The sequence below is a fragment of the Triticum aestivum genome, chromosome 7A (genome assembly GCF_018294505.1).
Source record: "Triticum aestivum cultivar Chinese Spring chromosome 7A, IWGSC CS RefSeq v2.1, whole genome shotgun sequence".
Classification (NCBI taxonomy): Eukaryota; Viridiplantae; Streptophyta; class Magnoliopsida; order Poales; family Poaceae; genus Triticum; species Triticum aestivum.
The window spans coordinates 17,467,969-17,483,660 of record NC_057812.1 but is presented as its reverse complement, the minus strand read 5'-3'; the positions used below and the strand labels follow the sequence as shown (position 1 = coordinate 17,483,660).

Genomic DNA, 15,692 nt, shown 5'->3' with positions numbered 1-15,692 from the left:
AGATGTGCTGCAATTTATTTTAACTTGTAATGAGGTTGTACTTCAGTCGCTGAGATTCAAACACTCGTGACTGCAACTCATGGAAAAAGTGAAGGGGGGTTGTCTGCCAATTGCATGTCCACATTTTTTAATTGTTCATTATTATTTTTCATTTTTAATTTTAAAAATCATTTTTTAAGAAAATATGTTAATTTTTTAAACTTGTCGCGGTCCCAATATGATTTTTTAAAGTCATTTTTTGTTTACTAATTTTCTTATTTTTTACAGTGACCGCATTGTATTTTTTTAATATTTGAGATACTTTGTACCTTTTTGCAAAAGAGATACTTTGTACTTTTGGGATCATATCGCAACACAAAATATTCCCTGGACACATTTTTCCGTTCACCTTTTTAGTAGTAATTTTTATAATATGTTCGATCATAACGCAAAAGGAAAAAAATGCCTCGGACATATTTTTCTATTGACTTTCTTAGTAGTCATCTTCTCGCCAATTAATAAAAAGCAGCCCAGGAGACGACAAGCGAACGAAACACAGAGAGCAAAAGAAGGATGAACGAGAAGTTTTTTATTAACACAGTACAATCGAGGTCGCTCACATACACGAGCGTCCACTCAATCCTATGAACGCATGCAAGCACACTCTACCCTTATGAGTACATCCGAGGGACTGAGCCGGCATAGCATCTTGAGATTTTACAAAGTCACAGTAGTCGAAGGGAATGTCTCCTCCTACTGAACGAACATCGTCGGAAACCTGAAATAAATTCAAGAATAATGTAAGCACCAATGTCAAGTTTAGAACTTGAACCCTGGTGAGCTGGGGATACCACTGTCCTCCCAACCATCCAATCACAGGATGGTTTGCGACGAACGAGAAGCTGTGGAAGAAAAATAGGTCAGGCTTATTCGTATGCTGTCATTAGAGACTTTAACGAAGTCTCAGTCGACTCAGCCTTAGAAGAAGAAAAAAAAACTCATTCTTGAATTTGTGGCACGGTCTTGAAGTATACTGCCAGTAGCATTTTTTAGTACAAATAATCGATATCGTCAAGTACATTTCTTTGTGAAGACTTTTTTTTTCTTTGTGAAGACTTCTTGGTCAGACTCGAGTCTTGAGTGGGGCGGGAACCAACGCAGCATCCGTTGACGCCCACCCACCCACCCACCCAGCACGACGGTCATCTCACGCCCGGACCCAGCAACTTAATTACGATCGTACACGGCAGGCACTACGGCAACACACGCTACATGCCCGGCACGAAGCTGCGGTAACATCATGCCGCCGGCGGCGCTGCCCAGCTTTGCTCCCCTCCGCGTCGCCACCTCCATTGCCATGCTGCTGGTTCAGCAAGCTCGTCTGCTCCCAGTGGCCGTGGCGCGGACCAAACTGACCGCGGGAGACACCCTGACGGTGCCGGACTACATCACCAGCCCATCCGGCAGCTTCGCCTTCGGCTTCCGTGCCCACGACTCCGACCCGACCCAGTTCCTCCTCGCCACGTGGTTCCGGTTCGGTTCCATGCCGCCGCAGGCGCAGTCCGTGGCGTGGTTCGCGAAAGAGTCCGCCATGGGCACCACGCCTAACGCCACGGCACGGTCCGTCCTCAGCATCCCCGCCGACGGCCAGCTCAAGCTCACCGACGGCAGCATAGAGCTGTGGAGAGCCCCGACCCCCAGCATGAAGCGTGGGTCCGTCCTCGTGCTAACAGACTCCGGCAACGTTCAGCTCCTCGGGGACGGCGACAACGTGCTCTCGGAGAGCTTTGGGTTCCCGACGCATACCCTCCTTCCGGGCCAATCTTTGGAGGGATTTCTCTTCTCCAAGCGCGCGGACACGGAGTTCACCACGGGTCGGTTCAGCTTGGCAGCCCAGAGCGACGGTAACGTCGTCCTCTGCATCGACCTCTTCACCGGTGACATATTGCAAAACGCCTACTGGGCCACAGCCACCAACGGCCCCTACGGCAACACGACCAGCACCTTCGACGAGTATGGCCACCTAAGCTACACTCTCTATGACGGCAGCATCAACAACTTGATTTCGCCTCTCGCCACTGGCAGGAACTATTTCCGGTTCGCCAGGATGGACCCCGACGGCATCGTCCGTGCCTACGCCCGTCCTAAACATGGCGGCGTTGGCGGCCAGAACACGACTTGGACCGTGTTGGGCACGCTCCCCAGTGGCGGGGGCTGCAAGTTGAAGACGACGAGGATGCAAGGCATGTGCGGCCCTGGGTCGTACTGTGTGGAGACCAAAGAGCGGCTCAATTGCCTGTGCCCGAGTGGGTACACTTACATCGATTCAGAGCATACTAAGAGTGGCTGCACGCCGGGGTTCGAGCCACAGAGGTGCGGCGAGGAGAACATCTCTGACAAGTTCTCACTCGTGGAGCTGCCAAACACCATATGGGAGCTCTCAATATACTACAAGAAGTTTCCATCGGTCTCAGAGGAGCAGTGCCACGACTACTGCCTCAATGATTGCTTTTGCGCGGCAGCGCTGATGATCAACGGATCCGACTGTGTCGAGTCGGGGGCACTCGTGTACGGGCGGCAGGGAAATGACGTCACAACGAAGGCGCTGATCAAGGTGAGGAAGGGGAATAATACTTCTTACATGGAGACACCGCCGTCAAAAACGACGACGATACTTGTAGGTCCATATAAGATCGTCACCATTTGCTTGGCCTTACTCTTAGTGATCTCCCTCGGTGGCAGCCTCATGGCATTGTATTACCTCACCAGGAACAGAGATAGCCAGCGGTTGTTGAGCTCGAGCGTGAGATCGTTTAGTTGCAAGGAGCTTTACCAAGCCACCAATGGCTTCAAGAAACTGCTGGGCAAAGGGAGTTTTGGGGAGGTCTACAAAGGAATGATAAGATCGCCGCAGCCGCATCTCATTGCAGTGAAGAAGCTCATCGACTCGAACGAGTACAGTGAGCAGGAGTTCACCAATGAGGTGCAGTCGATCGGTCAGATCCACCACCGAAACTTGGTTCGTATGATCGGCTACTGCAAACAAGGTAAGCATCGGATGTTGGTTTTCAAGTTCATGCCCGGAGGGTCTCTCCGTGGCTTCCTCTTCAACCCTGAGAGGCGACCACCTTGGAGCTGGCGCGCTGAGGCCGCCCTCGCCATTGCTCGGGGACTTGAGTACCTCCACGACGGCTGCATTGCCCCTATCATCCACTGCGACATCAAGCCTGACAATATCCTTTTGGACGATTATGGAATCCCCAAGATCACCGACTTTGGGATCTCCAAATTGTTGGGGAGCCAGCAGGTGCACACCACAGTGACCCATGTTAGAGGTACCAGAGGGTACATCGCACCTGAGTGGCTCCGCGGCGATGCACGCGTTGACACCAAGGCAGATGTGTACAGTTTCGGTGTCGTCCTACTGGAGATGATTTGTTGTAGGAGGTGTCAGGAGCCGGTGACTCCTGTCATGCCAGAAGGGCAGGGCATGGAGATCGATGAAACGGTCACGTTGTTCGGTTGGGCGGCCCAACTGGTTGTCGCACGAAGGACAGAGCTAATGCTACATGGTGATGCAGATGTCAACACCGCCGAGGACATGGAGAGGGTGGAGCGGTTTACCCGTGTGGCGCTCTGGTGCATCGAGCCAAACCCGATGCTGCGGCCAACCATCCACCAGGTGGTGCAGATACTGGAGACCAATGATGGGGTGAAGGTTCAGGCACTACCCGACCCTCCAGACTGTTACATGGAATCCTCGCCTTTAATTACTCAGCTCAGGATGGAATGAGAACGCAATTCACATTTCTAGCTTGCAAATATTTATGCATGAAACTTTTTTTTTACTTTTCAGAAAACACAATTTGTGTCCCAGTGACCCAGTCCAAAAAGAATTGAGCCCATAGAAAATAATGAAAATGGTTGTGCCACATGGGGACAGGATTGTGTTCCCTAGATGAATATATCTTATTTTACTACCTACCTTTATCAGCATGCAGTAGGTTGATCTAATAAATATATATATACACCACAATTAGTGGTTGATGATTCTGGCCATACTTTAACGACAGGAGTGGAAGGCACCTACACTATCTCAAAAATTAATTAGTGGTTGATGATTCTCGCCATACTTTATGGACAGGAGTGGAACTGGCACATACACTATCTCAAAAATTGATGCCAGAAGATCACAATATCGAATGTGGGTGTGGGTGGACCATGCTCCAGACCAATATCTTCGTCATCCTTGTTGAGCTCAGCGGCAAAGCCCTCGAACATATGATGCTAGCTCCTGATCTTTGCATGTCTCTAGGAGTTTTGTAGGATTCCCTTATGATTTCTTTCTACGGGATTTTTTTTCCTAGAGACAGAATGAGCCCCTGAAGGTTGGCGGCGCAAACTACATCATGGTTGTGGCCGCCTCACAACACATGCATACGACATACTCCCTCCGTTTCTAAATATAAGTCTTTTTAGACATTTCAAATGGACTACAACATACGGATGCATGTAGACATATTTTAGAGTGTAGATTCACTCATTTTGCTCCGTATGTAGTCACTTGTTGGAATCTCTAAAAAGACTTATATTTGGGAATGGAGGGAGTAAGACTGAACGATGATACCCAGCCCAATAAAGCCGCCTGTCAAACAAAGCATGATATATATCAATTCTTTTTGAGCCTTGACCGTAGAAATATATAGCAATTCACACACGCAATTAGTGGGGAGATAACGTTTTACCAAGTCATCATTCTGTAGGTCAGTCACCTTGTGGTCATAACAAGAATACCACCGAATGGGGAAAACACGATGGTGAAAACACAACAACATTGGTCCAATCAGGGAGACTCCTATCGCTCTCATTTGGTCGAGAAAATGGTTTATGGCCCCACGACAAGCACCAACTATTACATTTGTTTTGTTTTAGAAATTCTTAAATAACATTTATAGTGGAGATGACCCTAGATTTCTAAACTACTGATACATACTGTTATAAAAAACATCAGTACTTACTTCAGGGAGGAAGGACAACCGTGTCAGCTTCATGTCAGGGTTTTCGAAAAAAAGGTACAACCTCTGAATCATGAGCCAGCTTTCTATCGTTCAAAGGAGTTTTTTTCCAGGGAAACAAGGTTGGTGTCGAGAGCAGCTTATCTGAGCCCAGGGTGATCTATACCCACATGTGAATAGTAAAAATAGCAAAGAAATGTGAATTTTTTTTTACATCCAACATGCTCGAGTTTACTAGGAGCTTGCAAAATTTTGAGCTCAATTGATATTTGAGGAGCTGCAAGAAAAAACAAGGTTCAAAGTTTCTTTAAGAGCCAATTTTTAAGATCACTTGACTTGAGTCCTAGGGTTATTGCGCTTGCCTAGAGAGGGAGGGGGTTGTGAGGAAGGCAAGAGGAAGCATAGATACATACCTCAAGGCAAGTGGAAGAAGCGACGCCGATGAGGCAGATAGCGGCAGGGGCAACAATATATGATCTGATGCCACCCCATCGTCTGATACTCCGTGCCACTTCTGTCCCCCCGCGCATGATATAACTAGATGACACCCCGCGCGTTGCGGCGGGAATCTATGATAAAAATAAAGGGAAAGTAAAACACTATGTGCGGGAAAATGAAACATTATGTAAAAATACTGACATGCCTTATATCAGGGAGGGGCGTTTTGGCTCCTAGGAGAATCTGCTCCCTGACGAACAGCAAAAAATGTAAACAAAATCAAAAAATACTGAATTTTTTTCTAGATGCTCGAGTTAGCATCGCAAGCATGCTTGAAAAAATTATGCGAAACAATGGAGCAGCAGTGCTTCGTGTGTGAAAAAACAAATTCGGGGTGACATTTGGTCTTCAATTTTTTTTTTTGCATAGGCCAAAATGCTTAACCTTTTTGCCTCAAAATTTGCAGGTATCATTTTTATGTGACTATGATCACATAAAATTTTGTCTTGATATTTTTGACTATTTCTGGCCCCGGGAGCCAAATTGAATTTCCACTTATATCATGTGACAATACAAAAAGGAAGCCACCATAGATATTATAATATGTTACACTTACTAAATAAAACAATCATTCACCGGAAAACATTGTGTTGTCGCTTCGATTGATTTCACACCTCCTGAGGAAACAAAGAATGTTTAAGATATTAGAGCAATAAAATAGGGAACATGTATGGGCAAAGTACGAATGGTTTTCCCAAAATCACACAGCTATTTGAAGAAACCAAGTTCAATAGTTGTGAGTTTAGTCAAAAGCACACACACTAAAATCTGGAAGGAATATTATTATTGTCATTCCTCTTAATTAATCAACATATGTCCAAACAAAAGGAAAGAACAAATACATCGTAAAGATGAAGACTTTTATCCAAACATTAAAATAAATTTACAAACCTTCTGTGATCCTAATCAATAAATTTAGCATATTAAACCCACATAATCAATGTCAACCGCAGTCCACCCTCCACCATCCTGGAAAGAGAGAGAGCGAGAGACGAAGAAGATAGGGGGATATAATAGGAAGCTGTGCAGCTAGCTAACTGATCCTCGCCTTCCTCCAGTTCTTTGCTTGCTGGCTCCATGGAAAATCATTTGAGGGACCGTGTGACAGGAGATACTTTGAAGGCGTAGGGACCTGTAATAATAAACAAAAAAAAACATGAACTAACAGAGGCCGGGCCAAAAATTAGACAACAAAACTTTTGAAGGGCAAGAAAAGGGCATGAACGACCAGAGCCTGATCCAAAAAGACACCAACACAAATCTTCAAGGACAGAAAATTTATTTGCCACTAATGGTATTGGGCATCATCAGGAACGGTAGTTGATTCTCCTCCCCAAAAAATACATAGCAACAATAGAACAAAAGGTTCCAAGATTTGAAATTAATTCAGAAAAATGTTCTAAGTAGGGGATAGGAGGCGCTACAAACAACCGAAGGAAGAGGACAGAAAAGAGTAAAAAAGGAGCACCTTCTCGTTGCCTTTGCCGCTGCTGTAACTATTGATCTGCAGCAGCGCTCGCATGCTGCCCAAGCCCGACGCAGTGGACGATACGTCTACGGTTGCGGCGGTAGAGGGCACCTGTTGATCTGTACTTCTACACTGGCGCTTGCACACTACACCTACCTGACACCGGCAACAGTTGTTCTATATAGTGGCGTCGTCGAGGGTGCTGATTGGTCGGCGATGTCAAACGGTAATGCAACCGATCAAGGCTAGATCGAGGCAGTTAACGGCGGCGGCAATGCCCACCGAGTCAGCTAACTTGTCCATCACCGTTGTGGCTCCTTGCTCCTAAGTAAATCCACGTTGGATGTGACACGGTGCAGTTCCGGCAATGGAAGCAAAACAATCAAGGTTGAGATAGGTAGCCAATGCGAGAGGCAAAGGGAGATTGGTAAGAGGAAGAAAAAGGAGCGGAGGAGGCAGATGATTATTGATTGGGGTATTGTAAAAGACACGGACCAGTCAGGGAATATCCGAGCGGCGATTTGATGGCGAAGTTGAAGAGACCGCCGTATTGCATTGAAATTGCTTTTTCTTTCCAGAGAGATAGGGCCAGACTAATGGGCTTCCACAGCTGCATGTACTGGGTGAAATGGAGTGCCACGCTGTTTGGCTATTACTGGGTGATGAAACGAAACTGCTCACGTGTCAACTATGCTGATGTGGGATGGCTGCATGTCAAGAGAATTAGTGTAGCGGGGATCAACTATTTAGGTATTATAGACTTACTCACCCAACAGCTTGTGCTGCGCTGTGATGCTTGTATTAACCTCCGTTTCATACTCCATCATTTTAGCCTAAAAAAAAGAGAGTGCAGTATGAAACACTGTTTGTTTTAAAATAAGAAATTATTTTTAAATTGCTTCAAATTTGTGCAAAACTATAAGAAGAAATTTGGATGTGCTTGGGAACAGAAGTTGGCGTTTCGGTGGAGGAAAAAGAGACAGTACGAGTGGAAAAGGGTAGCATCACCAATGACCATACGAGTGTTTTTCTTTTTTGAATTACAATAAACCCAGGTTGCAGCCACATTTGTTCTAGAAAAAAAAACTCCATTTGTCTCGGTTCAAGAGCAATCAACCAATCAACGAAAAGGGACCACAACCATAGATACATATCAGTGTTATTACACATAACCATGCAACTAAGTTCTGTTAAACGAATTAGCCTTTAGGCTAATCAACATAAGGTCCTAATCTCGGACTAGATCAACAACTTTTTGCGGAGGCGTACAAACTTACAGGTACTTGGCGATATCTCCTGCGTACTCGATGCAGCCGCTGTGTAGCCCATGGCTGCACCTTTGCGTCTCCAGTAGCGAGGAGATGTTGGGGAAGAAGCAGCACGGTGACGACGACGGCAGCAGGGTTGCCGCACGCACAGCTCTGCGGTGGCCGGTGGTGGAGATGGCCTTCACGTACCTCAGCACATATTCAGGATCGGCAGTTAGGTGGGTTTAGATGGTGGTTCTGTTATCCATAATGAAAACCCCCTTTTTTCTTATATATGTGTGTGTGCTGGGTACATGAGACCAAAACCAAACGTGTGGATGTGTGGTGTGCTTCCGATGATTGCACACCTGGGGTCAAAAGGCTCCCCCTTTTCTCTCAGGGTTTGTTTCAACCGTAGATCAATTCCAACAAGTTCACCTTGCAGTCAAGAAATACTTCCATTTTTTTGTGCTGCTTTGGATGATTGGATTTGGATCAAACCATAAATAAACTCCCACTACCAAAATAGACTTGTATTTGGTCAAACATCTAGTGCTGGATTATTATTTGAAAAAAATGGACTTTGAATTACTCCCCCTCTACAAAAATAGACTTCTGATCGTGCATTACTTCAGGAAGTTCTCCATTTCCATTTTATAGGAGATATGTTTCCATGTAGCAATTCTTCGGTTCCCATCTACTCCCTCCGTTCCTTTATCTAAAGTGTATTTATTGGACACGTTGACCAAGGAACAAAATATAGGTAATTTGGGACAAAATTACCGTTAGCAAATTTGTTGGTTAGTGACAAGTAAATTGGTTAAGCTATGAAATGAAGAGATACTGAAAATCAGGGGAGAGATACTCTCCTTCTTTTTCTAGAAAATGAGATATATGCAATCAGAAGAGAGATTCATTCATTTATTCTGGTGGTATAAAAAAAGGGATTATGAGAAATTAGAAGAAATGCACCTTACATTGTGGAATTTTATCAAAAAACATATACAGTTTATATAAAGGAACGGAGCGAGTATACACTAAACGCTGCTTGAGTTCAGAGGTAGAGCTGCAAATCTGCAGTCCCATATCTGCAGGGATCTCAAAAGGTCAGGGCCAAAATCGATTTGTGTTGGAGTTCCACCTATGCTGCGTGGGACGAAGAGAACAGATACCAGTGTGTCCTCTGAACATGAGAGAAGAACAGGCCATTGAACTGAATATACATAACACAGGACGAGAGCTCTGGTCCAAGTAATAGCATTCAACAACACAATTTAACCATGAACTATACACAGAAAAACATATACATCTGTATGTAGTCCGTATTGAAATCTCTAAAAGGCTTACCCTTAGAAACAGAGGCTTAATGTACTCTACCTAACGGAACAAGCAGTCCAGTAAATTTCATGATTAAATACTCGTTACTTGTACATCTTAATTATGATGAAAGGACAATGATCCTTCACAGAGTACACGGTACAATGTTACAGATGAGCCCAGATGATTTCTACCATGGGCTGTTCCTGATTGAGCAAAAAAGCATCGAGAAACTACAATGATTAGCTCAAAAACATGGCCGTGGATGTGGGTGATAACGGCCACGGCATCAGCACGTCGTCGCTGCACCTTCGGATCATCTCAGGTGAGAAGGCTGGACAAGAAGGCAAGCCGTAGATGAATTCAGGCTCTGGCTGTGCTCCCTCCTCCACGTCCAAGCTCGCATCCATCCGGTGGTCTGAGGTTATGGTCAGCACGAGCCCTTCGGTGTGCTCCTCTGGCTGAGCTGCTGGTGCGCACGGCTCGCTCACCGCGTCGTTGTGATACAAGCTCAAGAACTCTTGCTCGGTGTCGCATAAGAAGTTGCTAGGTGGTGGAGCAGCGTCGTCTATCTCCGGCTGCGGATCGACGGATTCGACGCCGGCAAGCAATGCAAACCAGTCTGTCTCTTGGTCGAGATCGACGACGTCCAACTCCGCTGCGTCCAACAGGTCTGCCTCGGGTATAATTTCATCCCCAGTGTCAGTATGCCCATGGTGGTCGTCGTCATCGAACATGATCAAGTCGGGCAGATCGGGACTCTCCACAGGCTGTGGGTGTTCGTCATTTTCAACCATGTGCCGCTGCCGGGCACTCGCCGTAGTATCCTCGGGGTGGCCGCCGGCAGCCTTCCTCTTCTTGCAGTTATCCTTGGTGACGTCGCACAACGATGCGGTTGGCGGCGTCGACGGCTTTCGAGGCGTGTGGTACACCTTGCAGATCACGAAGTCGCTGTCCTTCTTGATCGCATAGACGAAGTCCTGCACGTAGCCGCCGACGGTGCTGCCCTCCACGGGTTTCTTGCCGGACTCGGAGTGCCAGTAGCTCTTCCCGGGGTCGTCCTTGATGGTGCGCAGCTTCGTCTTCTTCTTCTTGCTGGCGTAGCGCACGGGGCTGATGAGATAGCAGGCGTTGTTGCCGTCGCGGTCGCGCACGTGCTCGCGGCCGGCGACCAGCTCGGCGGGGGCCGCGGAGTAGACGTCGGCATGGTGGATCAAGGTGGAGAACACAGGATGGCCGGCGAGCTGGCCGCCGAGGTAGAGGTCCGTGAGCTCGTGATCAGCCGGAGAAAACACGAAGCCCGTCTCCATCCTCTTCTTTCCTTCTCCGGCGAAAGGAACTCTAGCTTGTCAACTTCAAGTCTAGGGTTAGGCTTTGCTGTGTGTGGTCACGCCCGCACTTCCACCTATATATAGTGTATTCATGGATCGATGCGTCTACGAGAGAAGGTTGGTCTCTGTTCTAATTCGATTTATTTATGTGTCTCGTGCGTCATACGCTACTTATAAACGCGTGCCTAATTAAGTAGCTTGTTGTGCTTAATCCGACTCGGCTAACTGCTCACAAGTACTAGTACGTACAGTACGCACCACAACCGGTCACGTATATATGTAGTATGTATTTTTTTGGAAAAGGACCCAGATTTATTAAGGATTGCTACTGATACAACGAACGCCAACAAAGAAAGAAATTACACCCGAATCTGGGGAGCCGACTAGACACACACATCGCCATGAGTTGAGGGCGCGCCGCGGCCGCCACTCCCTCCCAGAGGCGGCGTGATCTTGGAATCTGCGGACGGATATTCTGCGAACGGGCCCGACCCCACTCCGCTCCGGCGCCGGCAAGGCCGTCGAAGGAGGTACAAGGCACCGACCCGCCGACGCAAACGGGGAGCCGATGGGTTCTCTCAGAAAACCACCCCTCTAGATTGGCAACTCCTCTTTGATGAACTATGTAGCATCGCTTTTAATAAAAAACGGAAACCAAGAGGGGGAGGAATCTAGACACAAGAGGAAAAGGCTTCACGGAAGCCTCCGAGGGTATTAGGTTTAGACAATGTTTGGGTCAATCGCACAACCTCAAGGGATGGCGTTGGTATATATTTATAAGAGTATTACATGTACAAGTACACGTCATATATACTAGGCTACAAATACAAGTTTAATACCCTCCCCCAATCTCAGCCGTGTTCCGCAAGTTGAGATTGCGCCGACAATCCTCAAACAAAGGTAGCGGCAATGGCTTGGTGAAGATGTCTGCAAGTTGATCTTTAGAGAAGATGAACTTGATCTGAAGTAGCTTCTGTGCAACATGTTCTCTACAAAATGGTAGTCAACTTCTATGTGTTTTGTTCGTGCATGAAATACAGGATTGTAAGGAAGGTATGTAGCACCAATGTTATCACACCAAAGAACCGGTGGATGTCGTTGAAGTACTCGCAACTCACGAAGCAAAAATTGTACCCAAATAAGTTCTGCAGGCGCATTGGCTACAGCCTTGTACTCAGCCTCTGTACTGCTGCGAGATATCGTGGCTTGCTTGCGAGCACTCTAGGCGACCAGGTTAGGACCAAAAATACTGCCTATCCCATCGTGGATCGCCGATCATCGGGATTACCTGCCCAATCCGCGTCTGAAAAAGTTGATAGAACACCAGAGGAAGCAGGCTGGAGATGTAATCCCTAAGAGACTCTCAGGCGAACATATCAAAGAATGCGCTTGATAGTAGACCGATGTGAATCCTAAGGTGCATGTAGGTACTGGCAAACACGATTAACCGCGAAGGCAATATCTGGTCGGGTGATAGTGAGATATTGCAGGCCACTAACAAGACTACGGTACTTAGTGGCATCATCAGGAGATAGAGGATTACCATAAATAGGAGAAAGCTTGTCCGTAGCAGATATGGCTGTGGAAGAGAATTTGCATTTGAGCATACCAGCAGGCTGCAAAAGATCCAAATAATACTTCTTTTGAGTGAGATATAGTCCATCAGAAGTGTGAGCAACCTCCAAAACGAGAAAGAAGTGAAGCTTCCCAAGATCGTTAATCGCAAAATCATAATGAAGAGCCGTCAGAAGACGATCGGCAGCAGGCACGGAGGAACTGAGAAGAATGATGTCATCAACATAAACCAGAAGATATATGATGACATTTGAACGCTGGAAGAGAAACAATGATGTATCTGCCGTTGAGGGAACAAACCCATGAACATGTAGAGTGGTCGCAAGATGAGCATGTCAAGCAAGCGGAGCCTGCTTCAGACCATAAAGTGCTTTATGCAAGTGACAAAGATGACGAGGATGATCTGGATCAACAAAACCAGGTGGCTGCCTCATGTAAACTTCCTCCTCTAACACGCCATGAAGAAAGGCATTCTGGACATCCAACTATCGGAGCGACCAACCACGAGTAACTGCCAAGGATAGCCAGAGGTGAATGATGGTGGGCTTGACAACTGGACTAAAAGTATCATCATAATCAAGACCATGACGTTATTTGAAACCTTTTGCAACCAGGCGACCTTGTAGCGCCCAATGGAGCCAGAGGGGAATGAGGAATCCTCATATAGTAAATGCAAGCCAACTTCATGTTGACATTTATTCTAGGATTGAAGGACACCTGAATGATGTTGGACACGTCCAGGACCCAGCACGAGTGTGCGCACAAATATTGATGCTGGGACATCGGAAGACGTTGACCCAATTGTTGTGGAAAATCACGAAGAGTCAAAAGGTAATGATGAAATCTTCAATATGTATATGGATTTGGAAAACTCATATAATAAAAACTATATTATGTAAATATTTATTCCTCATCGAGAATTGCAGAAGACCTTGGATTGGATCTAGAACTTAAGTGATCCATGCATGGCTGAGTGCCTTGGACGCTCTAGTTGTTCCGAAGGAAGGCGCCTAGTGAGCTTGTGGATTCCACAGGGGGCCCTCGCTTATTCCAGCCACTCATTGCCTTTTCCTACCTCAGGAAAAAACACCATTGCATTCAAACCTATGTTCTTGCTCATTCCCGTGCGATTTTCGATCTCCTTGCTTAGAAATATTTTTTTCAAAGACATCAAAATATATTCAAAACGTATCTTATTTGAAAACACTGGTCACGAGAAGCACATATATGAAAACATAACATAATTTTATTTTTTGTTTAAAAGATGGACGCTGCTACGTGTCGGCCGGCGGATCGATCCGCCGCCTCGCGAGCCATCTGATCCGACGAATTGGGCGACCGAGCGTCACCAATTTATCATTGCAACACAGGTCGTGTTGCGGGAAATTTCTGCAACACGAGTCATGTTGCAGAAATTTTTGCAAGCTATTTCTTTTACAACAGAGGTCTTGTTTTATTATTATTATTTGCAACAGATGTCTTGTTGTAATTTTTTTTTTTGCAACAAAGGTCTCATTGCAAATTTATTTTTTCTGAAACAGAGGTCTTGTTGCTAGTTTTACTACAACAGAGACCTTGGTGCGGAACCTCATCATAGTGGACATTGAGCAGCGAGCAACGGCCACTTAACCGAAAGAAAGAAAAAAAGACGGCTCCCTCAGGACACGCATCGTATGGACGAGCCGGTGGATGCTTGTGTGTGATCCGCCGGTAGAAGGCAAGCGTTTTCCTTAAAATATATAGAAGTTTGGAAATCGGGAGCCAAAATAAAAACGCGTTGCGAGGGAGTCGGCAAAAAGCTGAGTGAGTAGTCGACGATCCCCTCGATTCCCCCACTAGTGGATGTTCTCTGTCCTCCTACCTCGGGCACCACGTCTAAGGCTAGCTCCAGCCAACGAACTCATCCACGCGACAAGCACCGCCGGCCTTAGCTTAATTAACTACTCTCCTCGCCGGCCGGCCGGCCCCTCATCCGATAAGAAGAACACACGTACGCACGCGTTCGAGGTTGCACGTACAAACAGGTGACCATGGCCGGCAGCAGCCACGGAAGAGTACACGGAGGTGGATCACTCACCGCCGGCGCCGCCCGCTGGTCTCAGCCCTACTAGGTCTGCACGTGCACCCTGGATTACCCCAGCTTCTCTGTTGCTCGTGTCTTTGTCCAACTGCGTTTGGTACTTCTGATTTCATCTCAAGTTTATCTAGTTAATTATGTTGTATTTTCAAACTGAGATCCCGTACCAGGCTAGACGATGAGCTCAACGTTGTTCAACTCTGATGTGGCTTGTCGTAGCCATAAAAATTCATGAAGCTTGATTATTTTCTCAATAAATCTAGTTGGTCAAACCCGATGCCCGTCATGCTCGTCGACAGCAGGACAGTGCCACGCGCATCCTTTTGTCGAAATGCAAATGGCAGCTTGTTGATCCTTCCAGGACAGCTTTGCCCCCTCGTTGTTTGGCCCCGCGAAATGCTCCAAGTTCAGCGCACTATTTAGGTTCCTCATACGGGTATATATTCTTTGATCAGACGCATTGCCTACTTGTCAATGCGTACACTGGCACTAAAACGAAATCTCCCAAACTCCGACCTGGCAATAACTTTGGGAACTACTATTATGGGATTCTCACAACTCCGCTCAATTCGTCCAACTCGTGTCTTCTCCTTTGTTCGAACACCTCTATGATCCAGTGGAAGTCTGGAACACACTCATGGGTTGAGCAGCCATTTGCTTCTGGTGGTGCTCGCATCCTTCAGATCGTGTTCTTCAAAGGTCAGATGTTTGCCATCGGCTTTCTTCAGAGGATCCACATTATGCAATTTTTGCCTCAACTTGCCATGCATGAAGTAGCAGTTGTGAGGGGAGGGGACATGGTTACTGGCCACCATTTCAAGCCATGGTTGGTGGTATGTGGCGAGAGGCTTCTCCTGGTTGACCTATCGGTAGTCTCTGACGAACTATATGGCATCTATGCGAAGTGTCGAGTCTTTCACCTTGACTTGTCAACGGAACCAGCGAAGTGGGTGGAGATAGAGAAGTTGGAGAATTGGACACTCTTTATTACCTTTGATAGGAGGAACCCTACATTTTCTTGCATGAGCCCCGAGAGGTGGGGAGGAAAGAGCAACTGCATTTATGTTGCGAGACCTATCGAAGGTTCGGATGAACCTTGGACTGCGATCGAGCTTGGTCAACCAGTGTCGAGCACAACCAGAGCCGTTTCATCCAGTCTAACGAGACCGCCGTCCGCTCATAGTA

General features: G+C 46.7%; 2 protein-coding genes across 2 annotated transcripts; both read left to right on the top strand.

Moving 5' to 3' along the window:
• Window positions 1-1,279: 1,279 nt before the first annotated feature.
• LOC123152818 (G-type lectin S-receptor-like serine/threonine-protein kinase LECRK3) lies at window positions 1,280-2,702 on the top strand. Its single transcript, XM_044572247.1, has 2 exons — window positions 1,280-2,593; window positions 2,661-2,702. The coding sequence occupies exons 1-2, from the start codon at window positions 1,280-1,282 to the stop codon at window positions 2,700-2,702; spliced, it is 1,356 nt and encodes a 451-aa protein (XP_044428182.1).
• A 23-nt stretch (window positions 2,703-2,725) lies between these two features.
• Window positions 2,726-3,772, top strand: LOC123152817 (G-type lectin S-receptor-like serine/threonine-protein kinase LECRK4). The gene is made up of 2 exons (XM_044572246.1): window positions 2,726-2,975; window positions 3,066-3,772. Exons 1-2 carry the CDS (start codon window positions 2,726-2,728, stop codon window positions 3,770-3,772), a joined length of 957 nt encoding a protein of 318 aa, XP_044428181.1.
• The last annotated feature ends 11,920 nt before the right edge of the window (window positions 3,773-15,692 follow it).